This window comes from Pyrus communis, chromosome 3 (assembly GCF_963583255.1).
Source record: "Pyrus communis chromosome 3, drPyrComm1.1, whole genome shotgun sequence".
NCBI lineage: Eukaryota > Viridiplantae > Streptophyta > Magnoliopsida > Rosales > Rosaceae > Pyrus > Pyrus communis.
In genome coordinates, this window is record NC_084805.1 from 25,039,109 (window position 1) to 25,065,092 (window position 25,984).

The 25,984-nt window shown below is 38.4% G+C and overlaps 4 protein-coding genes across 7 annotated transcripts; 2 read left to right on the forward strand and 2 right to left on the reverse strand.

Moving 5' to 3' along the window:
• Nucleotides 1–276: 276 nt before the first annotated feature.
• Nucleotides 277–3,931, forward strand: LOC137727900 (U3 snoRNP-associated protein-like YAO). The gene is made up of 7 exons (XM_068466764.1): nucleotides 277–782; nucleotides 1,267–1,609; nucleotides 2,214–2,438; nucleotides 2,753–2,981; nucleotides 3,096–3,274; nucleotides 3,371–3,436; nucleotides 3,787–3,931. Exons 1-7 carry the CDS (start codon nucleotides 352–354, stop codon nucleotides 3,883–3,885), a joined length of 1,572 nt encoding a protein of 523 aa, XP_068322865.1. The 5' UTR covers nucleotides 277–351; the 3' UTR covers nucleotides 3,886–3,931.
• Nucleotides 3,932–4,300: 369 nt separating this feature from the next.
• On the reverse strand, nucleotides 4,301–6,421 carry LOC137727901 (accelerated cell death 11-like). Its single transcript, XM_068466765.1, has 4 exons — nucleotides 6,149–6,421; nucleotides 5,852–6,024; nucleotides 5,039–5,184; nucleotides 4,301–4,523 (listed from the first exon to the last, which is right to left on the reverse strand). Exons 1-4 carry the CDS (start codon nucleotides 6,329–6,331, stop codon nucleotides 4,417–4,419), a joined length of 609 nt encoding a protein of 202 aa, XP_068322866.1. The 5' UTR covers nucleotides 6,332–6,421; the 3' UTR covers nucleotides 4,301–4,416.
• A 1,237-nt stretch (nucleotides 6,422–7,658) lies between these two features.
• Nucleotides 7,659–20,567, forward strand: LOC137727989 (187-kDa microtubule-associated protein AIR9-like). 4 transcript variants are annotated; one of them, XM_068466855.1, is made up of 39 exons: nucleotides 7,659–7,901; nucleotides 8,031–8,163; nucleotides 8,412–9,279; nucleotides 9,455–9,526; nucleotides 9,678–9,743; nucleotides 9,897–9,968; nucleotides 10,069–10,134; nucleotides 10,266–10,328; nucleotides 10,425–10,490; nucleotides 10,716–10,815; nucleotides 11,029–11,130; nucleotides 11,614–11,846; nucleotides 11,940–12,054; nucleotides 12,188–12,308; nucleotides 12,683–12,858; nucleotides 13,028–13,163; nucleotides 13,377–13,477; nucleotides 13,583–13,630; nucleotides 13,879–14,063; nucleotides 14,164–14,281; nucleotides 14,692–14,819; nucleotides 15,042–15,210; nucleotides 15,458–15,576; nucleotides 15,829–15,997; nucleotides 16,231–16,315; nucleotides 16,427–16,500; nucleotides 16,584–16,703; nucleotides 16,889–17,084; nucleotides 17,185–17,306; nucleotides 17,663–17,870; nucleotides 18,031–18,104; nucleotides 18,200–18,338; nucleotides 18,611–18,792; nucleotides 19,018–19,173; nucleotides 19,316–19,447; nucleotides 19,566–19,624; nucleotides 19,730–19,762; nucleotides 19,865–19,996; nucleotides 20,227–20,567. In XM_068466855.1, the coding sequence occupies exons 3-39, from the start codon at nucleotides 8,446–8,448 to the stop codon at nucleotides 20,401–20,403; spliced, it is 5,148 nt and encodes a 1,715-aa protein (XP_068322956.1). In that variant the 5' UTR covers nucleotides 7,659–7,901; nucleotides 8,031–8,163; nucleotides 8,412–8,445; the 3' UTR covers nucleotides 20,404–20,567. The 4 variants fall into 4 exon arrangements, with proteins under 4 accessions (XP_068322956.1, XP_068322955.1, XP_068322954.1 ...); XM_068466854.1 differs by having other exon boundaries at nucleotides 8,067–8,163; XM_068466853.1 differs by having other exon boundaries at nucleotides 8,084–8,163.
• Nucleotides 20,568–20,836: 269 nt separating this feature from the next.
• On the reverse strand, nucleotides 20,837–25,145 carry LOC137729258 (cationic amino acid transporter 1-like). Its single transcript, XM_068468129.1, has 3 exons — nucleotides 24,892–25,145; nucleotides 24,381–24,795; nucleotides 20,837–22,417 (listed from the first exon to the last, which is right to left on the reverse strand). The coding sequence occupies exons 2-3, from the start codon at nucleotides 24,793–24,795 to the stop codon at nucleotides 20,988–20,990; spliced, it is 1,845 nt and encodes a 614-aa protein (XP_068324230.1). The 5' UTR covers nucleotides 24,892–25,145; the 3' UTR covers nucleotides 20,837–20,987.
• Nucleotides 25,146–25,984: the final 839 nt, after the last annotated feature.

Sequence of the window (25,984 nt, forward strand, 5' to 3'; positions counted from 1 at the left end):
TATTTGATATCTTGTGAAGTTTAAACTTCATTCCCAATTTTATACTTTTCTCTGATTTTTTTCAATATTTCTACGATAATATCGAAGAAGTTTCAAACAATGATTATGAGTTATAACCCAACGAAACAAAACATTTGGGCCTGGAAAGTAGAACAATTGTTATGAGTTCAAATAAATCGAACCCGGGTCACTATACATGGACCCACGACCCGAAATTCTAACACTTCCTCACCGTCTTCCTCGCCGCTTAAACCTTAAACCCTCCAAAAACCAAAACCCTAGCAAACCAGTGCAAGCAGCAGCAGCAGCATTTCCGATTTCCCCTCAACCCCCCGCACATTGATTCCGACCATGAAGAACAAGAAGAGAGGCGGCGGCTCAGCTCCCAAAGGACCCAAAAAGGGCAAGGCTTTCTCTCTCGACGAAGATCCCTTCTTCGGCACCGAATCCAAGAAGCGCCGGAAAGTCGAGCGCGATGAGATTGAGAGCGAATCCGACGACGACTACGGGGCCGTCGGGTCGGACGGCGAGGGCGGCGGAGAGGAAGCCGACGAGGAGGAGGATGCTATAGTGGAAACGGCAGACGAGAAGAGGAATAGGCTGGCTCATGAGTTCTTGGAGAACACTCGGGAGCTGCTGAGGAGGGCCAAGGAGGATGATGAGGATGATGATAGCGGTGAAGAGGGTGTGAAGGAAGGCGAGATGGACTCGCTTGTTGGGAAGATGTTGCAGCAGCAGCAGCTCGAGGACAGCGGCCGAGCTCGCCGTGCCATTGCTTCTAGGTAATCACTGCTTTTTACCTTCCTTTTTTTTTTTTTTTAATTGAAATTGTTTTCATTAGAAGTTGTTTATCTGTTTTTGTTGTTTTCGTTTAACTTGTTAGTCAGCATTTCTATTGTTTGCCAATTTTCCTTTGGTTTGTGCCAAAATTTGGTTAATTTGTGTTTATTATTTTCGATTGTGGGTGTTTATGTTAGTGATTAGATTGTAGGTGATGTTATCGTTTCAAAACTTGGCCAACATGTGGCGGCATTTTGATCGGTATTTGGATTCAAAGTTGTGATCTTTATAAACCTCCGTTTTGATTTAATGCTACTTTGTTCAGATGCTATCATGCTACCATCAACTTTCTTGCTTAAGCATTTTCTTGTCTGACACTTAAGTTTGATGGGTATCTTGGAATTTTACTTCCGTCTTGTGGGTTATTTAATCTGTTACTTTGTGGTACATTGTTCCTAATTCCCATGTTGAATTCTCTCATTTTAGGGTTAAAAAGCCAGAATCTACTGATGAATTTCGGATATTAGTGAAGCATCGACAAACTGTTACTGCTGTGGTTCTTGCCGAGAATGACCTCAGGGGCTTTTCAGCTTCTAAGGATGGCACTATTCTACATTGGGATGTAGAGAGTGGGAAAAGTGAAAAGTATCTATGGCCTAGTGATGAAGTACTTAAGTCCCATGGGGTCAAGGATCCACAAGGTCGAGCTAAAAAGCATAGTAAACACGTGTTAGCACTAGCAGTTAGCTCTGATGGTCGGTATTTGGCAAGTGGGGGCTTAGATCGCCATGTTCATTTGTGGGATACTCGTACACGAGAGCATATTCTGGTAAATACGATTGATTTGTTGCTTCTTTTTGGTTATGGAGTAGAATAATGCGTTAATATTTTGGAAATTGTTAGTAGGTTTTGGTTTAATAAACTTAGTTCAATCAGGATAGGGAGTGCAGTTGACCTCTCATACTGTTAGGACAATTCAATAACTGTAAAATCACTAGTGCATAGACAAGGGCCTATGTGCCTATATACAAATCATTTGTGAATGCCCTAATTTATTTTATTTTTTACAAGAAACACAAGAAATGCTTTTGTTTTTATCCAACAGAAGTACATGTTTTTCTTTGGCAAAAGCAGTACTATCTGTAAGCTTACTCACATGTCGTCCATATATTGGGATTGGGATGCATCGACATGTTAAAGACACTGATGAGGAATTATGTCTGATTATGCTATAGAAAGGTCCTAAACAAAATAATGAAATGTCAGGGCTGTGGATGTATTGTTTGTCAACTTAAGTTTTGACAGTAAGCTATGATTTTTTATTATGCATACGCACTCTCCACTTCTCCCTCCAAATTTTGTTAGAAGCAATATTTGTAACTACGGAATGGTTTTATGATCTGTTCTTAATTGAACTTTGTGTTTGTTAACAGGCTTTTCCAGGTCACAGGGGCCCCGTTTCATGTTTAACTTTCAGGCAAGGGTCTTCAGAACTTTTTTCTGGTTCATATGATCGAACAGTTAAGATATGGAATGTAGAAGATAGAGCTTACATAAACACATTATTTGGTCATCAAGGGGAAGTATTAAGTCTTGATTGCCTACGGAAAGAAAGGGTATTGACTGTTGGACATGATCGAAGCATGCAGTTATTTAAGGTCAGAAGTAAATACTTTTTATGTTTTGGGAACACTTGTAAATAAAACTTAGGTGAAATCACGTTGGCGGAAGCTACCATTTCATATTATTCCTTTCCTTCTCATTTCTAAAATCCCCAAACTTCCTAGGAACCTTTCGCTTTCCTGTGATTAACTTTGGATCCCAATGCTATTGAATTGCAGTACCGCATTAGCCAGACTTTTAGGATAGACTTTCTTTTTCTTTCAATTATATGTTCCAGAGTTACTTTGGTGTACTTACGGCATGTAGTCTATCTTAGTTTTGACACAATCATCTGTTACCTGAAACACAGGTCCCAGAGGAGTCACGTTTAGTATTCCGTGCCCCTGCATCTTCATTGGAATGTTGTTGTTTTATTAGCAATGACGAATTCTTATCTGGCTCTGATGATGGAAGTGTTGAGCTTTGGAACATGGTGCGGAAGAAGCCTGTTTGCATAGTTAAGAATGCTCATCCTTTATTGGCTGCACACAAAGAAGTCGAACAAAAGGATGGTGATAGAATCCCAAATGGTCACATAGGTAAATTTATCTAAAACATTCTTAAGTTTTTCAGGCTTCAAGTTTTACTCTGCGGACGCTTTTCTTCCCAGTTAGTTGTGTTCTAACGGGATGGTATTGAATTTTGTTGTGCAGAAAATGGTAACCACACTTCTGAAAGCTTTGATTGTTCATCAACCAATTCTTGGATCAGTTCAGTCACTGTTTGTAGAGGCAGTGACCTCGCTGCATCAGGAGCTGGTAATGGCTCTGTTCGATTATGGGCTATTGAAAGTGAGAGCAGAGTGCTTCAGCCGTTACACAACATCCCATTGGTATGCCAAATCAATTAATAAAAAACCTTGTTTGCCTCATGTAAATCAGAAGTTTAACAAGTTTTTTTCTTCCCTCAATATTCTTGTTACGTGCAGGTTGGATTTGTGAATTCTTTAGCTTTTGCAAAATCTGGACGGTTTCTGGTTGCAGGAGTTGGGAAGGTGACCTCTCTTTTCCTTTTGATTTTCACTTATTTCGCAATCTTGCAATTTTTGCTTTCTCATATTCCTTTCAACGTCATCGATTGAAAGGAATGCTCAACTTTTAGATTGAACTTCGAAAGTGGATATGAAAGTTGAAACATTATAATAGTGCAGTGCAAGCGTAATGCTGCTAGAGCTTAAGGTTTTTTGGGGCAAGGAGAATGACGCAAAACTTAAATTTCTGTTTCTTTGAATACTTCATCGGGATATTTCTGAACCCGTGTCTATTTTCTTCAGTTTCGTTTCCATATTGTTCACTTTACGGAAACATTCTCAGCTTCTAACATTGCCAATGACCTTTGTGACAGGAACCTCGTCTAGGAAGGTGGGGACATAACCCAGCTGCTCGTAACGGAATCGCAATCCATTCCATTAAGCTTTCATCAGAAGATACAAACACTCTCTAATCTCTCGGTTTTGACAATCATATGTTCTTGCACCTCCCAATTTTGACAACATTGAGTTGATGAGTTAAATGAAATGATGTTCCTTGTGCTCAGATTTTATGTAGTTGAGCTTTTGTTCTTGTACTGCATCATCGACGACGTTGAATTTCATGCGACAAGGAGGGCAACATTTTTCAATGTGCATTCGAATCAGAAGTCGAATAGGAGAAAGTGATGTAAGAATTTGAAGACCTAAATTAGTAGCCTGTGGTACATCATACGGGATTTTTCTGCAGAAGTCGCTTGCGACGATGTGTAATCCACCGTTCTCTTCGAACAATTCCAAGCTCCGAACAAAAATACGTTCATTGTAAAAGCATGTGGAATTTTATGTAGCAAAATTGGATCATTAACATGTTGCAATTATCAAAAACAGTTGTAAACAGAAGAGTTTATGAGCATTTTCAATTATTTGTAACAGTATACAATGATGTTTTCTAACAAGTTACAATGTCAAGTACAAATCTCCAGACGTACAATGCAAGCTCTGCCCTACCAATCTACGCCCAATTTCCGCGAATGGAAGAGTTTGTCGATGTACAGACTTAGAGGTGCAGATGCAGCAATATAACTCTGCATTTGAACTTTTGCCGAGTTCTCTGAAAGAAACAAAGTAAAGGGTGATGGTTAACAACTTAACACGACCAGTCGATTGAGTATAACAATACAAGTAAAAGTTTCCCTGAAACAAACAAGGAAAATATTGAAAAGGGTTTTCCTTCCCCGCTTTTATTTTACAATCCATTTGCTAAGTGACATATTTAACTGGTGCTAAGTGCTCAAACCTTCGACTCGAGACTCAAATCATCTAAAATGGAGCCTATCTATACAAAATGTGAATAATGGAAAGGTTGATATTCACAAGTTATATAATGAAAGAAATGGTAGAAGCTACACTAAAATCTATAAGCTCAGCAAAGTTGAAATCTCGGCAGGGATAGTTGAGCATTGGTTTTCAACTTTTCACTATATTCAAAACGGCACAATGCCATAAAACTACCAGTTCCAACCGTTTTGGAGCAAAAGGTCCAAATGCAACTATCTTTGCTGCCCAATCAAATTTACTGAGATATAGAATTTAAGAAACAAATGTAATATCTCGTAATACACTCACCGTCTTCATTGAGTTTGTTCATTAGTTGTTCCCTAGTAGGAAGCGCATACATCCCTGCAGCAACAGCTTTCCTGATGACCCATCCATGGTGGGGAGCAAACACCTGTGCGTAAGCCTTGGAAGCTGGATCCTTCAGCGAATTTCCCCTACCATATGAAAACAAGGAAATTTCAATACAATTTAACCACTTAATATAAACTTAAGCATCCAAATAATTTGTATGAACCTCGACATCTTAAGCTGGATTCACTTTGGTTCGTGATGTTTCCACTTGAACAAGCTATACCAAACTTTTACAAATTGTAGCATGTTAACCCCGTTTAATGTTTATGTTCAATCAATCATACCACTACACCAGTCGCCGCAGGCTTGCAGCGTCACCATTTAAACCAATTCAAGGAAGAAAAACAGGTGAAAACTATGTTCGTGCTTAAAACATAACACACGGTGGTTGCAACAGCTCGAAACAACAAACGACATGCAGCAAACGGAACGCATCCAAGTATGATTGTACAACTAGTGCAGCTGCTTGTATGGTTTACAACAGTTGCAGTCCGTCAATGTGCAAAAGTTTGTAAATTTATGGTGCAAAATCAATTTATTTTATTTTATTTTTTATTTTTATTTTTTTATACCGAAACTCTAAATACATTTCGCACTTATAATTCGCAAATAATCCCCTATTAATTTCGACATAATCCCAACAAACTTTGTACTAAAAAGCTAATTAATTTAACTGGAAAATAGTAAAATGAAGATGATCAAACAATCGAGCTATGATGCAAATCAATAGTTTCTGATAAAATTACGTACTTGGTGACTATAATTTGCTCGAAGAGCACTCTAACCATGTCAATCCCACGCTTCACTCTCAACAAATTCCTCGAGTGACTACCGGCCTTTCTCACGCAATCCGCTTCGATATCGCGATCGAGCAGAACCTGCAACGTCGAGATTGAATCCGACGCCTCCGATAGATCATGGACCTGTTACAATCCCGATACCGATCCAATTGAAGCGGAAATTTTCAGACTTTGGTTTGAGCACGTTTCTTCGATTTGCTCGGCAACCAAACAGGAAAAAAAAAAAAGGGACAATGAAATTGCGTACCTTGGCGACGTAGTCGATCTCGGCGAATTTGAAGGCGATTCCCAAGCAGCCGAACAGAGGCGAAACGAGCGAGCACGCATGAGAGAACGGAGCCACCTCGACGTCCGCCGCTGGGGAGTTTACGGCTGCCTCAAGCTCTTTGAATGCCTCCGCTATCTTCCTCAGCGGCCTCTCGTCCGCCATTGCAGCTCTCTCGTTCTCTCTCCTCTTGTTTCTCTCTCTAGAATTCTCTCTCCGTGTTAGTCTTTTGCTTTGCTTTTCTGCGGACCAGACCAACGCCGTGGCGACGAAGAAGTGAATAAAATAATATTTGGGGATGTTTGGACACGGGCAATTCTATGATCCTGTTCTGGATTAGAATTATCCTTACGTCGGATTAGGATGAACATTTATCCGTGTTTTGTCATTTTACAATTTTACCCATCAGTTGTCTTGTGACAATAACCTTGTAACGAATGGTGAATTAAATTTAGCCAAAGTTTCGTACTAGTAATAATGACAACGATTTCCCACCCGACAATAATTGCTTTTCATTTCGGTCAGGAATAACCGAATAGAAAGTCTCCAATTTGTTACCCTTTTGAAAAATGTGTGTATTTTTATTTTTTCAAGTAATCCTCGAGCCCGACAAAACTGATTTGAAAAGGAACTGAATCCGATGAAATGCACTAGATAAGCAACAAGAAGTAAGGATGTTTGCTGCATTGAAAAAACACAAACATCTTAGGTAAGATGGCTTTGCATTCTCTTCTTTCAATTTGCAAAACAAAACGAAAATTTACATAACCAAATTAAAAAATGTTTAGTCATTTAAATTAGATGGTCGAATGAAGTTTGTCTACTAAAATGATAATGATATTAATTATACGACTAAATAATCTTCAGTTGGATAAAAATTGAAGATTTAAAAGTTAACAATCATGAACATCATACGTAAAAAGGCAATTACGATACAAGTTTTAAATCTAAATTAATTTAAAGGGAATTGATATTAACACTCAAAAAATCTCATTTGGTACTCCAAGCTTTCTATAATTAGAAAGAAAAATAAACTTACGAGGGATTGTAGAATAATATTTTTGAAGTGCTGATAATAGTTCCCTAACTAGAAACGTTTTTGATCATTTTAAAAGTATTTTCAACAATCTTTTTTTTTGGTGAAATCCCAAAATAAAAACACATTACTTTTTTATACAAACTTGGTAAAGAAATTAGGGATCTGCTATCTACACAACCCATTTTACTTCTCACACATCTTTGATAATTTATGTCCGTTGATCTTTTTCAATTTATCTGATTCGATGATTAAAAATTAAAAATATATGCGAAAAATAAAATAAAATGTATGTATATCAAATTAAAGTAGTCAACTGCACTTTAAATTTCACCAACCGCTTCCCCTTTTTTCTGCCCACTCACACTTTACATGGGGAATGGGATTCACTGCACAGTGTTTTCAATCCTAATTTTTTTTTTTTAACATTTGCAAATTTTATCTGGAACCGAACATTTTCCAAATATATTTTAATATCCCCACATGGTTGTGGTGTGGCCAAGGCTTTTCCAAATTCTTAGCTCAGCAAACAGCACAGTTTCTCAGTTACTCACTCTCTCACTCCATCACTTTTGTGCTTTATTTTTGGTGCCTTGCGAGCCTGCTCTGAGCATCTTCTGCCATAATAATCAAACCCCAGAAATGCTTTACAGTTTTCCTTTCAGTTTTGTAACCCCCCAGATCTGAGACATTGTCCAGGTGATTTTTTAATTTATTGTCCTTGTCTCTCTCTCTCTCTTCATTTATTTCGTCTTAATCTTTTTACTGTGTGTTTGCATTTGCCCTTCTGAGTCCACATTTGTTGTTTTTGAGCCTTTTTCTCAAAAGGGTTTGGCTTAAATCGAACTGGGTTTTGCTGAACAGTCTGCATTTTGTGGTAGATCCAAGTATGGTCCTTTGTTTACAAGGACTGGGGTTTTGGTCCTGAAAAAAGCTTCAATCTTTATCAAGTTCTGGACTTGTAAGTACCTCCTGCTTTTATTTTATGAAATGGGTTTTCCATTTTTTTCACATGGAGTTTTAGTTGAATTGAATTACCTTTTAGTTGGTGAAAATTTGAGGTGAGGAATGAAGTTGAAGTTTATAGCTTAGTTGAGTAAAGGGTGTGAATTTTTTCAAAACTGCACTTTTTTCTTTTATTTTCCTCTGCATTTTCTTGGAAACCAAACATAAACTTATTCGGTTTTGTTGACTGTTGGTGGAACGTAGCTTTTGGTTTTGAACGCATTTGTGGTGAACCAAAATGGAGGACAGTTTAGTGCCTGCGGGCGAAGAGACAGTTGAAAAGGTCCCCATTCCAAAGAAGCAGTCCTCTGTTTGTTCATCAGAAACTGCAAAAAGTATTTCCAAAAATGTGAAACCTGGTGGTGCAGCGACATCGAAGGTCTCGGTTCCAACTAGTTCCATTAGACAGAAAGTAGACCCGAAAAGTGGTTTGGATCCTAATTTAAGTGTCACCAAGTCAAGTGCAACTGGCGCTACCCGGAGTTTGAATTCAGTCCCTGTAAGGCGCAACAGCACTGGAGTTTTGCCTCAGAAGCCATCAGTCTCCACCGCAAGAATGCAAAACACTGCTACTACGGCTGCAGTTAAAAAGACTCCGGACGCTGTAAGGCGGTCTCTCCCAGAGCTTAGAAGAAGTTCAGTGCCTTCAGCTGCTACTACTAAATCTTTGACTAGAACCAGCGTTTCAGAGGTTAGAAAGTCGGTTTCAGGATCGCCATTGGACCGGAGCCTGAATAAATCAACTGGATCTAATGTGAGTGTAACTAAACAAGAGACGATCAGGAATCCTGCTGTGAGGCCAGCATTGTCCACTTCTTCTTCATCTTCAAGAAGGGCGACTTCCTCATTGGACAGTAGTGCTAGCAGTGGAGTCAGGAAGTCGGTCTCAAAGCTTTCTTCCCCATCAGCTCGATCACCTGCAGTTACTAGTGGGCTGAGAACCGGTTCTTTGTCCTCTTCTCTTGATAGAAATTCTAGTTTATCTGGACGTAGGAAAACAGCAACTCCTGAACACCGGGATTCTCGGTTCATTGTACTTCCACAAGTGGAAATCAAAGCCGGTGATGATCTGGTAAGCACCATTCCTCTTCAATTTCACATACGCTTCGTTGGATACTTTATTTGATTTGCATCTGTGTGTGTCATGGTGTTGAAGATGACTACTTGTAAAATATTATCATATCACAGGTGACAGACAGTCCTTTCATTCTGTACTTATTACTGCCTTATATTACTTTTTGTGCCAGAGGTTAGATCTTAGGGGTCACAGAGTTTGTAGCCTCAAGGCTAGCGGGTTGAACTTGTCACCAAATTTAGAGGTAAACTGATTTCTTATTATATGATTAGCATTTAAGAGAATTTTGCGATCTACCTAACTACATACCTTGTCAATTATTTTGTTAGTTTCCATAATCGTTCTTCCTTGCAAGCGATTATAGTTCTTCCTTTAAATAACACTCCTTTTGGCAGTTTGTTTATCTTAGAGACAATCTATTGTCTACATTGGAGGGAGTGGAAATATTGACACGAGTAAAGGTTGGTTAATAGGACTCAAAGGTTTCCATCCACGTGTTCAAATTATTTGCCAAGTCAACAATTTATTACTTTGCACACAATAAGCATGTAAACATGTCTGCAGATTTGAAAATAAATAGCTTAATAATGATTGATGGTTTTCCTTATTTCCAGGTTCTGGATTTGAGCTTCAATGATTTCAAAGGGCCTGGATTTGAACCTCTTGAAAATTGCAAAGTCTTACAGGTTTGTGTTTCATATATAATTATTATATATACATATATTCATCTTTCCGGTAGAATGCAGATATCCATGTAATAGGGTTCTTAAATTTTGATCTATGCAGCAACTTTATCTTGCTGGAAACCAAATCACGTCACTTGCAAGCCTCCCTCAGCTCCCTAATTTGGAGGTAAGGATTAATGAATTGTTTTCAGTTGCTGATGTGCAATGGCAGTTTTCAATTTGTTATAACCTCCTGAGTTGGTCCCTGGTGGTAATAATTTTGATGTTTCTGACTTTTGTTTGTTTTTTCTTGTATAGTTTCTCTCTGTCGCTCAAAATAAGTTGAAGTCTCTTACAATGGCAAGCCAACCTAGATTACAGGTTTGTTGTTGTAGTAGCTTGCAACTTGTGGCTTCTTTTCCCCGCTCCCAGTGTTTGAAATGCTTATTATTTCAATCACTTCAAAATTTCAAACAGGTATTAGCTGCCAGCAAAAACAAAATTTCAACTCTAAAGGGTTTCCCCTACTTACCAGTCCTTGAGGTTAGTTTCAAAATACCTACATTTACCCCAAGTTCTCTTGTGTGGGTCTTTATCTTTAGCAATGGAGCTGAACATCTGGCACATTTAACGTCACATACTCATAGAGACTAGCTGTGGTGATTGTATTGGTGAAATTCAATGTGATTTACATCGAGCATGTCATTGAAAGGGATTGATGCATGTGTGTAAACTCACATACTCATACTTTCTTGTTTTGTGCCACAGCATTTACGAGTGGAGGAGAATCCCATTCTTAAAATGCCTCACTTAGAAGCAGCTTCCATTTTGCTTGTTGGCCCTACCTTAAAAAAGTTCAATGATAGAGGTATCTTGTAGAATGATTGTGATTTGGTTTCTGCATCTCTACTGTGTTTTTCTGTTTCCTGCTCTTATTTTTCTTCTGCCCCACCTCGCCCCCCCCCCCCGGGGGGCTCTCTCTCTCTCTCTCTCGTCTATAATTTTGTGTGTGTATGTCACTAGTTTTATTTTCCATTAATGTGTTCTAACTTCTTACAAGTTAATGTGAAAATTTTGCCAGATCTTTCCCGAGAAGAGCTTACAATTGCAAAGCGCTATCCTGCACACACCTCTTTGTGCATTAGAGATGGTTGGGAGTTTTGCCGTCCAGACCATGCAGCAGGTGTGTAATTTGATTTTTTTCGTTCTTTTATGTTGCAAAATTCAGTTCTTGTGAAATCTTTGGTGCAGAGCTTATGTTTGGTTTTGAAAGGACAAGTCGCTGGTGGAACTTGGAAGTAAAGGGTTTGAAGGGATGCCTTACTGTCTTGCATAATTCCTTTTGGAGAGACAAGTTGTTTTTGATAAAGGGACTGCAAATCTGATGGTTTATCGTGTGTTATGCTTCATATGATAATAATGTATTGAAATGCATGAACAAAGTTCACAATAAGCTGCATTTAAATGCCCTTCGAATGAACTTACCAAATTTATATGTATATGTCTGGAGATCTGGGTGTTTATGGATAGTTATTTTCTATGATTGGCGCAGCTGTATTTTAGTTTCATTTTTGTCTGTTGTCAGGAAATATTAGGATGTTTAACCTTGTTTTGCAGCTGTAGGTGATAGTTTAGTTAAACTAATGAAATTTTGTTTCTTGAACAGACTCAACTTTTCGTTTCCTTGTTGAGCAATGGAAGGATCATTTGCCTCCTGGCTTCCTGGTCAAGGAGGCCTCTGTTGAGAAACCATTTGAACAAGATACCTGTCGCTGCCAGTTCACTTTTGTACAAGAGAACACTTTGGCAACTGATCCACAATTAATCTTAAAATACCAATGGTTTGTAGGAGAAAGAACTCCTTCAAATTTCACCATTATTCCTGATGCCACTGGAGAGGTAACTGATTCTTTCAGTAAGTTCAATGTTTTGAAGTTTAGGGCTGCAATTTATTCTTCGTGCAATCTAATTTTGAGCTGATGATGAACATAGGTCTACTGGCCTAAGCATGACGATATCGGTAAAATTTTAAAAGTGGAGTGTACTCCTGTATTAGGAGAAACGGAGTATCCTCCTATTTTTGCTATATCTTCTCCAGTTAAACGAGGTAAATACCAACGGAATAATTTGCCAATATATTTCCGTGTAAAGAAGCATACCTTTGCTTATTGGGAAAGTTTTTCTATGGTGTAAGGAACTTTTGTCATGCTACTGATTATCTTACTGTCTCTCTTGCAAAGGAAGTGGAATCCCAAAGGTTGTGAATCTTGATGTCCATGGAGATCTGGTGGAGGGAAATACTATTAGAGGCCATGCAGAGGTTGCGTGGTGTGGTGGTACTCCAGGGAAAGGTGTTTCTAGGTGAGAATACCCATTTAAACAATTTACGTACATGTTTACAAAGTTACATTGACAATGCTGGATATTTTTGGCTTGATATACATTGTTATCCATTCCAAAATAGCTGAAGATTGGGTATATGATAGTCTCATGTGTTCCAAACCTCTGATCCTCCAGCCACCAGTAATTTTATCAACTTTTAATAGTGCAGGAGTGCGTTGCACAGGTTGTTGGCCTATTTCTTAGCTTAGGCTTTGATGTACAATGGTAGTCTAGCACATATCTGCGCAAGTTATTTACATACATATGTTTCTTACAAATATGTTTGTCCGCACATTTGTATGTAATGGTACAGAGAAATAAAGTAATGCACATACATCTTTCATATTTTTCAGTTGGTTGAGGAGAAAATGGAATAGCAGTCCTGTGGTTATTGCGGGAGCTGAAGATGAGGAGCACAAATTGACCATAGATGATATCGATTCAAGTTTGGTTTTTATGTACACACCAGTGACAGAAGAAGGTGCCAAAGGAGAACCTCATTATAAATACACTGATTTTGTAAAATCAGGTTTGTAAGCCTTCCAACTTTTGCAAAGATCTTGTCCATAACTTTTGTGGCATGACTATGTCAAGTATACGATTCATTGAGTCTGTTTTTCCCTCTTTTATCACTGCATTTCCTTTTCGGCCCAAAGATTATGATTGGGGTATTAATTGTTCATGTTTCATGGCGGCAGCCCCTCCATCAGTCAATAATGTACACATTGTTGGAGATGTTGTTGAAGGCAGTACCATCAGAGGAGTTGGTGATTACTTTGGAGGAAGAGAGGGTCCCAGCAAGTTTGAATGGTTATGTGAGCATAAAGACACCGGGTTAGTATGCTCATATGTTGTGATGCTCCAAAGGAACTTATATGGCCTTTAGTTATTATGTTTCTTCATGTGGAAGTTCCTCATAGTTTTGTTCCCTTAATCTTTTTTTCAATTTTGGCCTCTTTTTTTTCTAATTTTTTTTTTTTTTTTAGATTTAATTTTGCATACTTGAGCCTCCCTCCTCTTATTTCCTCTAATGGCTTTTCTTGTCAGAGACCTCGTTTTGGTATCAACTGGTACATCTGAGTATACTTTGACTAAGGAAGATATTGGCCATCACTTGGCTTTTGTGTATATACCTATCAATTTTGAAGGTTAATACATTGACCTTTCCTTTGGGAACATTTTATATATAGTAACAGTGTGGCTTACTCCTGAATTGTCATTTAACATTGTGTTGGTACTTTTCCATTTTTCAGGTCAAGAAGGGGAATCGGTTTCGATAAGGTCCCATGTTGTGAAGCCAGGTATCTTGAATAATGTCAACAGTCTTGAAGCTAGATTTGGTTTACTTTTCTAAGGAAAAAAAAAAAAGCATTCTTTTAATTGATGTCATTTTCCTTGTGGAAGTCTTCTGGTTGATTTTGTGGATATCTGTTGTGATGTACGGTTGGAATTTTAGCCTGTTCTATGTTTCTATTTTGGTTTTATGATGTTGGCATGTTGTCACTGACTTCCTCTTGTTTAATATTTTTTTTGCTCTGTCAAATTCCAGCACCTCCAAAGGTAATAGATTTGAAGATAGTTGGTGATCTAAGGGAGAACAGTAAGGTTACTGCAGTTGGTACTGTCACTGGAGGAACGGAAGGGTCTAGCAGAGTACAGTGGTTTAAAACAAGTTCGTCTACTTTGGATGGTGAGAAAGGTCTTGAATCTTTGAGCACCTCTAGGATTGCAAAGGTTTGTGATCTCATATTCTTTGAACATACGAATTCAGAAATCCTAATTGAAGGGCTTTCATATATGTGATGCAAATTGTATTGATGATACCTTTGTTTAGGCGTTTCGCGTACCCTTAGGAGCTGTTGGCTATTACATCGTTGCAAAATTTACTCCTATGACTCTAGACGGTGAATCTGGTGAACCAGCATATGCTATATCAGATAGAGCAGTTGAGAGTAAGTAAATCTTTTTTATGTTTGTGTATTTAATAGTATTTGGATTTCAAGGTAATATACAGTAATATCAGCCTAATACAAGGATTTTGCCACCACTGATATAGAAAGAGTGGTAGAAGGTATATCTTTCCCCGCTTATCAATGAAATGTTTGCGGCATTCTACCACAATTATCTTGGTGGAAAGTTGGAAACACAGACAATTTTTTAGTATATTCACAAAAATTTCGGTGGAATTCTATATGTATCTTTTTAGAAACTTTATAAACCCAGTCGTGGATTTCCAACGGCTAGATTGAAGGTTGCATCTGTTGCTAACAAGGGAGTTGCTTAATCCATGGACCTTGCACCACCCATTCTTGATGCGCTAATAGAGGTAGTGGATAGCTGACCGTTATCCTGCTTCTTGCAGCTCTGCCTCCAAGTCTAAATTTCTTATCAATTACTGGTGATTACACCGAAGGTGGAATGTTGACGGCATCATATGGTTACATTGGTGGTCATGAAGGAAAAAGTATCTATAATTGGTATCTTCATGAGGTATACCTTTATCAAATTCAAGACATGATTTAATGCTTGATCTTTTGGACGTCTAATACCTTTCTTACATATTTTTAACTGATTTATCTACAAAAATGAGAGAATCTTCAATGTTACACTGGGTCGTATTAGGTTTTTTTTCCCATGATGTGCTGTGCAGATTGCTAGGTGATATATAGAGGACCTATGCTTATAGTTACTTGTTTTCCTGGGAATTGACAGGTTGAAGCTGACTCCGGATCTCTAATACCTGACGTCACAGGACTTCTTCAGTATCGTATTGCAAAAGATGCAATTGGTAAATTCATTTCATTCCAATGCACACCGGTGCGTGATGATGGGATTGTGGGTGAACCAAGAATAAGCATGGGCCAGGAACCCGTTTGCCCTGGTAATTTTGTTCTCTTGTTTCTTGATATATATTGTGCCGATTATTTGCATGTTTGTTTTTGCTAAGTGGACAAAAGAAAAAACACAGTACATTGGTCTTTAGTTGGTTTCAATTGAATATGCATGCCAATGGCATATGCTATAATTTTCATTGTGGACTTGTGCAAACTATGGTGGATACCTATGCATGCTGATATATATATTTTGTGCTCGAGTCATTCTTATGAAGCATGCTACTTCTTAATCAGGGAACCCTAGATTGCTTTCTCTACAAATCGTTGGGAATGCCACTGAAGGAACTACACTTAGTGTGGAAAAAAAATATTGGGGCGGTGAAGAGGGAGATTCAGTTTTCTATTGGTTCCGGGTAATTTCATTTAACTTTGTGCTGCTAGTAAGTTATCTTCTGTTCTCAATTTGTGAAATTTTGGTGGCTTCACAGAACCTTGTGTGTGAGAATTCCTTGTTTAGTAGAAATTTACATTTTAATATTACCAGAAAGTCACAATTCCTTGAGAAAACACGTCGTATACAACCTTGTTTGTGGTTGCTTTTCTCAAGCAATAGAAAATTGCCAACTGGTACAACTTTTGATAAAAGAAATGTGATGCATTGGCAGACTACTTCAGATGGAGCACAAACTGAAATTAGGGGTGCAAAAGCTGCTTCATACACACTCTCAATTGATGATATTGACTTCTTTGTCTCAGTGTCATGTGAGCCTATCAGAAGTGACTGGGCTCGTGGTCCCACTGTTCTATCCGAACAAATTGGACCTGTTATACCTGGTAATGAGTTAATTTATTGTTATCTTTACTTATAATGGTAGGATACTATTGAAGGTTTCTAGTTTTTTATTCTTCCCTTTCCCACTTTGGCTTGTATAGCTGGTTATCAGTAATAATATGGTCATATAAGTTTGATACGCATACCAATGGTGCTGATAAATGCCTATTCATCTTTCCAGAAGAATAAAATTAAGAAAGAGAGTGTTTATTATAAGCTTGTATTTGGACTGCAGGCCCCCCAACTTGTCGATCTCTGGAGTTTCTTGGTTCAATGATAGAAGGGCAATGTCTCAGCTTTACTGCTTCTTATAGTGGAGGGTCAGATTTCCTTTTATTCTTATTGTATTATTGTTTTCTCCTCCTTTGGATAATCCTGGAATTTTGGTTTTATGACTGTTCACACAATGGAAGTCCTTGTTTGTGATTCAGGGAGAAAGGAAATTGCTCCCACGAATGGTTTAGAGTGAAGCGTAATGGTGTCAAGGAGAAGTTGAGTACTAAAGGTGAGTTCTTTAGAGTAATTAGTTGAGACATATTTCACATCCATTTAAATTACAATTTGAAATGGTACTTTTTCTCGTGGCAGATTTTGTGGATTTGACCCTTGATGATGTGGGAACATGTGTTGAACTTGTTTACACTCCTATGCGCAAAGATGGGATGAAAGGAAATTCTAAGAGTATACAATCTGATGTGATTGCTCCTGGTTAGTTAATTTATTTTCAAGAGTTCTGCAGATTCTTTTTGTAGTTTGGACGGTCAAATGTTAAATTCGTTTTGGATTATGGTGAATCCATCTTCTTCTATCCATTTCTTTTGTTTTCATTTGCATTAAAGAAAAGATTATTTGATTATTAGTAAACCAACTCAATTTATTGCTTCTTGCAACAGCGGATCCTGAAGGGCTGGAGCTTGTCATTCCTGATTGCTGTGAGGCTGAAAATTTACACCCGAAAAAAAGATATTTTGGTGGAGAAGAAGGTGTTGGAGAATACATTTGGTACAGAACAAAGAATAAGCTGCATGGATCTGCACTGCAGGATATATCTAATGCATGTGAAGATTTGGTTATATGTGGTAAAACATTGTAAGTTCTGATACTGGGACTGGGAGGTGATTTCTAATGATTCTAAGTCTGTTTTTCCATTTTTGAAAAGATGTATCTTAATGGTTTGCAAACGTGGTAGAACATACACACCAGTACTTGAAGATGTGGAGGCATATTTAGCCTTGCATTGGCTCCCCACTCGTTCTGATGGAAAATGTGGACAGCCACTAGTTGCGATTTGCAACTTTCCAGTTGCACCAGGTACAAACTTAGTTCTGATATTTTCATGCTTGTAGGTTCTTTGGTTATCGTTCACATGAGGACATACCATTAATGCTGTTTTATTTTTCTGATTGGAAAAATTGATATACACTCCTTCAAGTTCCTTAAATTTCATGTGGTCTTGGATTTTAAGGAAGTTACATACTTGAGAAACTGTTTCAATTTAATTTAGCCAAGAATCGAGACCAACTTTATAGTTAATTGATCAGTTCCATGTTCTGTACCTGCTATGTACTATTGTCGATACATTTCATATGTTATTGTCTAGGTCTTCCAAGGCATTCATATATCCATTTCTTTTGGATCATTGACTGTTTAGTGAAATAATGTTGCAGCTCTTCCTGTGGTTTCTAATGTTCGTGTGAAGGAGTTGTCACGAAGTGTTTATTCTGGAGAAGGACAGTATTTTGGTGGATATGAAGGATCGAGCCTGTTTAGCTGGTATAGAAAAAATAATGAAGGAACTATTGCTCTTATTAATGGAGCCAACTCTAACACTTATGAAGTCACCGATGCAGACTACAACTGCCGACTATTGTTTGGGTAAAAGTTCCATCTCGCATTTTAACCTTTCCAACATCTGACAACTTGCATGTCAAATCTATTCCTTGTTAGTTATATGTATAGCCTGTGGAGTTTTGTGGATGAATATGTAGATATCTATATATACACAGTAATGAACTTTTTCAAATGCATCTCATAGATACACACCAGTTCGTTCAGATTCGGTGGTTGGAGAACTGAAGTTGTCTGAGCCGACTGATATTATTCTTCCAGGTAGAGTCCCATTTGACCGTATCAACACTTCTGGCCTCTGATATATTTGATGGACTTAAATTTTAATTTCGTTCGGATATGGCATTACCCTCCAGAGCTTCCAAGACTAGAGATGCTCGCTCTCACTGGAAAGGCAATCGAAGGTGATGTTGTAACGGTTGTTCAAGTGATCCCTGAGAGTGAGACTCAACAGATTGTTTGGAGCAAGTACAAGAAAGATGTCAGATATCAATGGTATGGTGTTATATTTTAGTAATCACCGGCATGATTCCATTCAAATGGGACTACAGTTGGGTCATAGTGTCAAGTAACATATTTTTCCAATAACCAGAGGGCTATTTGAATCTTTTAGAAGGTATGCAGCGGTTTCTAATGTCGTCTAATGTCATAACTTTCAAGTCTCGAGATGCATTCAATTTGTTGCAATTTTCTTATTTCTTGTCTCGAAGTCTATCAGCTTGTACTATTTCAATTTGTTCATTATATGACACAAAGGGATGCTGCAGGTATTTTTCTTCAAAAGAGGAAGATAAGAAAACCTTTGAAATATTACCTGCGCAGCAATCTTGCTCCTACAAGATGCGTCTAGAAGATGTTGGCCGCTGTCTAAAATGTGAGTGCATTGTGACTGATGTCTTTGGAAGATCAACTGAGCCTGTATATGCTGAAACTGGACCTATATTACCAGGTATTCCCTTTCAAACACATCCATTAGGCCTCGGGTTTGGTGATTTTCTTGGGATCCTAAAGCATGTAAACTGGAGACTAGTAAGAAATGCTTTCAAGCCCATTTGATGAATTGAAATGCAAAACGTGTGGAAGTTGCCACGGCTCCATATTTTAGCTTTTAACCGTATTCGTATATGCCCCTAATTTTTGTTTAATCATATATTTCACTTCTGCTAATCTGTAGGGATCCCTAGGATAGATAAGCTGGAGATTGAAGGGAGGGGTTTCCACACCAACTTATACGCTGTACGTGGAATTTATAGTGGAGGGAAGGAAGGCAAAAGTAGAATCCAGTGGCTCAGATCAATGGTTGGGAGTCCTGATCTTATCTCTATACCAGGTATAGTTTTTCTTACACAAATCATCTTTCCGTTCAACAATTTGTGCAGCTTTCTGAATTTCGTTTGTGATGCTAAATAGGCTAGCGAATAGCATATGGTTTATCTTTCCACTGGAATATTGAATGAAAATTTTACTTGCAGGGGAGGTAGGGAGAATGTATGAGTCTAATGTGGACGACGTAGGGTACAGGCTTGTTGTGGTTTACACTCCTGTAAGAGAGGATGGAGTGGAGGGGCAACCTGTTTCTGCATCAACAGATCCGATTGCAGTTGGTAATTTAGAATCCCGTCTCTCACCATTTTTTTCTTTTTTTCTTTTTTTCTTTTTTCTTATTGCTTTTAAGTTTTAATAGACTGACTGTTTATAAAATTGGCATCGATTTTCATGCAGAACCTGATGTTCTTAAAGAAGTGAGGCAGAAGCTTGATCTTGGAACTGTGAAATTTGAGGTATTGAAATCATTAAACAAATTGATATTATCTTCCATGTGTAGTAAATCCTATAGTATCTGTCGCGAAAACCATTTCTAACTACATTTCACTTATTCGGTACAGACATTGTGTGACAAGGACCAATCTACGAAAAAGGTTCGTCAACTGATATCCTCTTTCTTCGATTGTAATTAATCTGCTCCCCGTTGGAAACGATTGAAAATTTAATTGTTTTTTTTTTTTTATTTTTTATTGCAGGCTCCTGCAGTGGGAAGTCTTGAGAGAAGAATCCTCGAAGTCAATAGAAAAAGAGTCAAGGTGGTAAAGCCCGGTTCTAAAACCTCCTTCCCAACGACTGAAATTCGTGGAAGTTATGCGCCTCCCTTTCACGTAAGTTCACGTCACTAACTTCCTATACACGCTTTCTAATCCATCTTTGCTTTCCCAGTTGCGCGATGTTTGGAATGTTCAGCACATCGAAGAAATTTCAAACATAGAACTTTAGCACAGGCTCATTGTTGTTCTAAGCCTAAGATGGCTGGATTTCCTTTCATTTTCCTTCTGGCTTTGAGTTGCATTTCTTATGTCCTACAAACTTAAAAGGTGGAGAACTTTGTCAGGTGGAGCTGTTCCGAAACGACCAACACCGTCTGAAAATCGTGGTGGACGGCGAGAATGAGGTGGACTTGATGGTGCAGTCGAGGCACCTGCGGGATGTGACAGTGCTTGTGATCCGAGGGCTTGCTCAGAGATTCAACAGTACATCCCTCAACACCCTCCTCAAAATTGAGACATAAATATATAATGTACGTAATTGTAAGGTGTGCAGTGAGAAGGGGATATTACAATGAGGATTGTGTTGGCATTATTCAATTAGTTAATGATATGTGCACGTTTATTAATCGGTTTTGCGAATTTCTACAGGAAGTATAAAATTTATTTTCGTGGAACTTTCACGGCGTCATAAAGGTTCACTAATTTCTTTCGTCTTCTAATTGCCATAGATTTTTCGGAAGTTGACTCAAATGATCGATTTACAAATCTCAATGATCTAAATAAAACATTGATGATATATGGATCAAACATTGGCGATATCGATCAAATTGAGATCTGTAAATTGATTATAATAAAAGGGCGATCTTAAGCCAACAAGATTTTTTGCTTTGCGAGAGTCAAAAGGAACGTTAGTTGTAAGGGAAAAAAAAAAAGCTTAATTAACAAAGAAAGGTGTGAGTGATAACAATAAAAGTACTACTTTAAATCATATTTTTAGACATATCATTGTAAATCACATTACTAATAAGCAAGCTGATAACAAACTAATACAGAATTAGTCGCACACAAACACAATTAAATCTTGACACATTCAACAAACCCTTTCTTAATTAGCAGGAGTTACAGAGGCATAGCTACCATTTTCGCTGCCTAACCCGGAGTCCCTCGTCGCAACCCCTGAAGCTTCGACCTTCCTCAACTCATTGCCTGTGCCGCCCTCCAGCCTCTTCGCTTCGGAGTCCTTTGCCGTGTCATAAGACGCGTGCAACCCGAAGATGAAGTAGTAAACCAAGATGATCAGAGTCCACACTCCAAACCTTATGAATGAGGCGTGATCGATTGACCCGAGCAGGAAAATGTTGATGGCAATTGAAAGAGATGGTAACCATGGCACCAGTGGCACTCCCCAGAGCTTCGGATTCCTTGCTTGGGGGACAAGTAACCAAATCCCTAAAGTACCCAAGAACCAAAGCGGCGCGGTTACCACGTAGGCAGTCCATTTATCTGTTCTGCTCCAGTAGATAGAGGTGGCAATTGAAGAGCTAATTATGATGAAAAGGCAGGCAATGAACTTGTTCCTGTTGGCCTGAGTTGTGACACCGCTGACATAGTAGCGGCGAACAAGGAGAGCCATGGCGACAAGGCTGAAGATGAACAGAGTGGAGATGGAGAGAAGGTTGGCCAGAACGTCGAGGCTCGTGAAGAAAGCAATGACTGCGGTGGCTGCAAGCATGGTGACCGTGGCATTGACTGGAGTGCCGGTTTTGGAATCAACTTGCGCAAACCATGGCGGCACCATGTGGGTTCGGGCAATGTGAGTGAGGTACCGAGCCTGTCCAACTGCCCCGACAAGCAGCACGCTTGTCATACCTTTCAATGCGCCTGCTGCCACAACGTACTTAGCCCATCCCATCCCAACAGCTTCAAATGCAACCGAAAATGGAGCTTGTTCGTTAATGCTGCCATACGGCTGCATAAGGCATAATGTCACTGCAAGCAAGCAATAGACCACTGTGGTAATCACCATTGAACCGACAAGACCAATTGGGATGTCCCTTGCGGGGTTCTTGGTCTCCTCCGCCATGGTTGAAACAGCATCGAATCCAACATACGCAAAGAACAGTACAGCTGAGGCTTGGAACACACCGCGGGGGCCAAAAGGGGCGAAATCGACGTAGTTTTTGGTATCAGCTTTGGTGAGGCCGGCAATGATGATGAAGACAATGACAATTACATGGACAATCGAGGCAATGTAGTTGAGACGAGAAGAGCCCTTTGTGCTGAGGACTGCGAGGCAGCAGATGCCGATAATGACAACAACGGCAATGGGGTCGAGGAACCTGTAGTCCTCTGGCAAATCGTGGGCTACGATGCGGAAATCATTGGTGTCGCTTCGGTTGCAGAGGGTGGTGAAGTAGGAGGTCCAGGAACGAGCAACGGCTGCGCCGCCTATGACATACTCGAGGAGGATGTTGCCTGCTGCAATGAAGGCCACGAAGTCCCCTAGCTCCACCCTTAGGTACGCAAATGAGCCCCCTGCAAAATCAAATTCAAAACGTTTTCACTTCTACGATCAGTTGGCTAATCACATGAAGAAAAAAAATGGGTAAATTACATAAAACTACTTTAATTATTGGGCCAGTCACAGTTTCATATTCCATTTTAAAAAAAATTCAATGTCATACCTCATCTACGAATTTGTTACAATTTTATATCTTCCGTCAGTTTAATTATGATGGTATTACTACTTTAATTACTTCGAAATATCAGATTAGACATAGCAAGATAGGATCAATAACTATTATGTTTTATAGAAGCGATACAACAAGACTCGAACTTCAGACTTCGAATGCAAGAGTAAATGCTCTTAACTTTACTCACTCAATTTGTTAGTACCTAATGAACCAGACAATACTAGAATTAAGTCTAAATCGAGGATAATTGTCCCAAAGAAGTCAAAACCAGGGATAGATGGTGGGGACAGGACGGCCGGGTCATTCATCAGAGTTTAAGAGATAGACCGGCCTACGTTATTGAGTCATTGACTTTGAATAGCTAAGCAAACAGAAAGTCCACAAGGAAAACGAAGAATAATGTGGAAAGTAGCAAAAGCATGCGGGCAAGCAACGTAATGGGCTCCCTGCCAGATTTCCCAAATCACCCATCTATTCATTCAATATTTCTTGGATTTTTTTATACATCTTACTAAAATATCTTCAGAATATTCAAAAGGATTCCTTAATGTAAGCATTTGATCATTTGACGTTTTGCTTCTTCACCCAAATGGGTTATTTAATATTCAAACAGAATTGTTATTAATATTTCAAAAATTTCATCTTATACTCTAAATTTTATATAATACAAAGGAAAAATACACTTATGAGGAATAATGCAGAATGAAATTTTTTAGAGTGTTATTAACAATTTCCGGTTCAAATTATATGATGTTTATGTGATCTTGCAGTCCTAATTATGATCAAAATAATAGATTCAGAACTCTGTAATTTTTTATTTCATTTAATGGTGTGATGGGACCAATGAGATTCTCTCATTCAATGGTAAGGAGATAGAGAGATTAATTTCACAAGTATACAAAGATTTGTCCCTGTTCAATATTGGTTCTAATGTGTGCTTAACTCTATTGAATAGTAAGAACATATAGTTTGAAGAAAGTAGACCACATTTTTAAGCATGTGAGGATTTCTCTTCTATAAATAAGTTTAATTATAATTGATATATTGGATATGTAATCATAATTTCTTCTTGTTGTGATTTCAAAATGTCTTAGGCTAAAATCAGTAAAGTTGTATAAAACCTCAAGTCAAATACCCTATGGAATAGTTTAATTTATATAATTTTACGATAATATTCTCAAAACATACGTTATTATATAAAGGAAAAAGACAAAAAGAGCTCAACTTTTAAAATACTCGAATTGCCTCTGTCATTAGGAATTTCTAAAAATAAAGGGTAAAAATTTTCACACAAAAAAGACGTAGTGAGACCGTTAGTGATTAGTAAGTTTATTATTTTTCAAAATATATTTTAATGAAAAGCACGTAATAAAATAAAAATGGTAATGTTAAGGAGACCAAAATTTTAAATCAACTTTGCAATCTAAAATGATATGTCATCAGTAATAAATAAGCACATTAATCAACACTTAATTAATAATCTAATTATCAATCATTTCATTTGCAAATTTAATTTAAAAATATTTACGTCAAAATCGAACCTTTTTTATTGAATTTTATATATCCAACCTTTTTTAAGTATTTTCCGTCAAGATCAAATATTTACGTCCAGGCATACACATCAGTTGTTCATAAAAATTATATTAAAAATTACTAGAACCGTTGCTTGTTGAAACAAGAACGATAATATGCAGGCAAAGGCTAATTTAAAAGTAATAAAACAATTTTTTACCAAAAAAAAAAAATTAATACAACAATAATATTTAACAAAATTGCTCGAATATTCAGTAACTGTGTTGCCGTACCTGCAACAGGAATCTCGACTGCGAACTCGGTGTAGCAGAAAACAGAGAGCAAGGCGGAGACGCCCGAGACGACGTACGACAGCACGACCGCGGGGCCCGCGTGATTTTTCGCCTCCAGTCCGGTGAGCACGAATATTCCGGCGCCGATGACAGCGCCGAGTCCGAACCAGATGAGGTCCCACCAGTTGAGCGTTTTCTTCATCTCATTATGACTCCGCGCCTTCATCTCCACCAGCTCCGTGCTGTCCGCCGACCGGGTCAGGACCCGATCCACGAACCGGCCGGGCGTCTGCCTCAGCGCATTGACGTAATTGCCCCAGCTCTGGAACGACTCCTCGGGGAGAAAATCGTCCCTTCGGTACGTGCAGCCTCTCCGCCGTAGCCCCTCATCGACTCCTCCGCCGCCCGCCACCATCTGTGAAAATTCGAACTCAACATTTTAAGAAAACACCGAATTTATTATCGAAATAAATAAGTAAATCAGATGATCCAGAGAGGCTTGATTCAGTACCCTTAGTTTCTGTTTGGTTGCCGAGAAAGCTGAGGAAAACGATTAGATCCGTAACCGTACGTCTGAATTTGGCTTATATATACGAAATAATAAGCGATTATTCCAATATCTGCATATTTGTATATTTTCTTCGAGGGAGAGAGAGAGAGAGAGAGAGAGAGATTTATAGAGAGAGAGAAAGAGTAAGCTTCCGTTTTTCTCCGGTGGCGGCGGAGAGAGAGACAGAGAGAGACGCGGGAAAATTCGTTCAGCAGAGCAAGCAGTTATATACGCCCACTTCGTTGACCGCTCATTACTCGCGTGTTAAGAATAAGAGCTGTTGCATTCTGGCAATGATCGAATCTGAACCGTTGTTTTTTAGAGTGTGATTCATTCCATCAACTGTTTTAGTTGCATACTACAAACGATCTCAACCGCTAGATTCAGTGAATCCAACGCTTCATCGACGGTTACTAATTATTTGAGGCGATCATTGGTCGTTGATTTGGTGAATCTCCATATGAGATTCACTTTATTTATGTGCTCGTGAATAATTGACGCTAATATTTTTTTATATAATTGAAAACAGCTTTGTTTGTTTCACGAATGGAAATTTTTTGTTTTGGAATTATATTACATGGAAATGCAAAGCTAGAATCTTTTTAATATTTAATTTTCTAAATTTGATATTTTTTAGTAAATCGTAAATAGTTTGATACTTGACTAATTAAATTTCTACCCAATTATGTCATGATATTTCATGCATCAACAGTAATTTCGATATACGGAAAAAAATTTCATTTCAAAATTAAGGCAGTATTAATTTAGAAAAGAGAGCGAGACAAAAGGACATTGAATGCGGACAAAATTCCGTAGTTTTTAAATGATGCCCTAATAGGACAATTGATATTTTATTCCTAAAAAGTACAGTTGTCGTGACGCGGATAGTGATTAGTGTGAACCCCTACAATTAATGTCGTCTTAATTGGTATTTAGTGTGAAAATGCAATTTAATTAGGTCTTAGTTGGCTCTTCTCAAAAAAATTAGGTCTTAGTTGGCAGATACATGTTTGAGGAAATATACCCCTCGCGGCAATGGCTGGCCTTATACGCT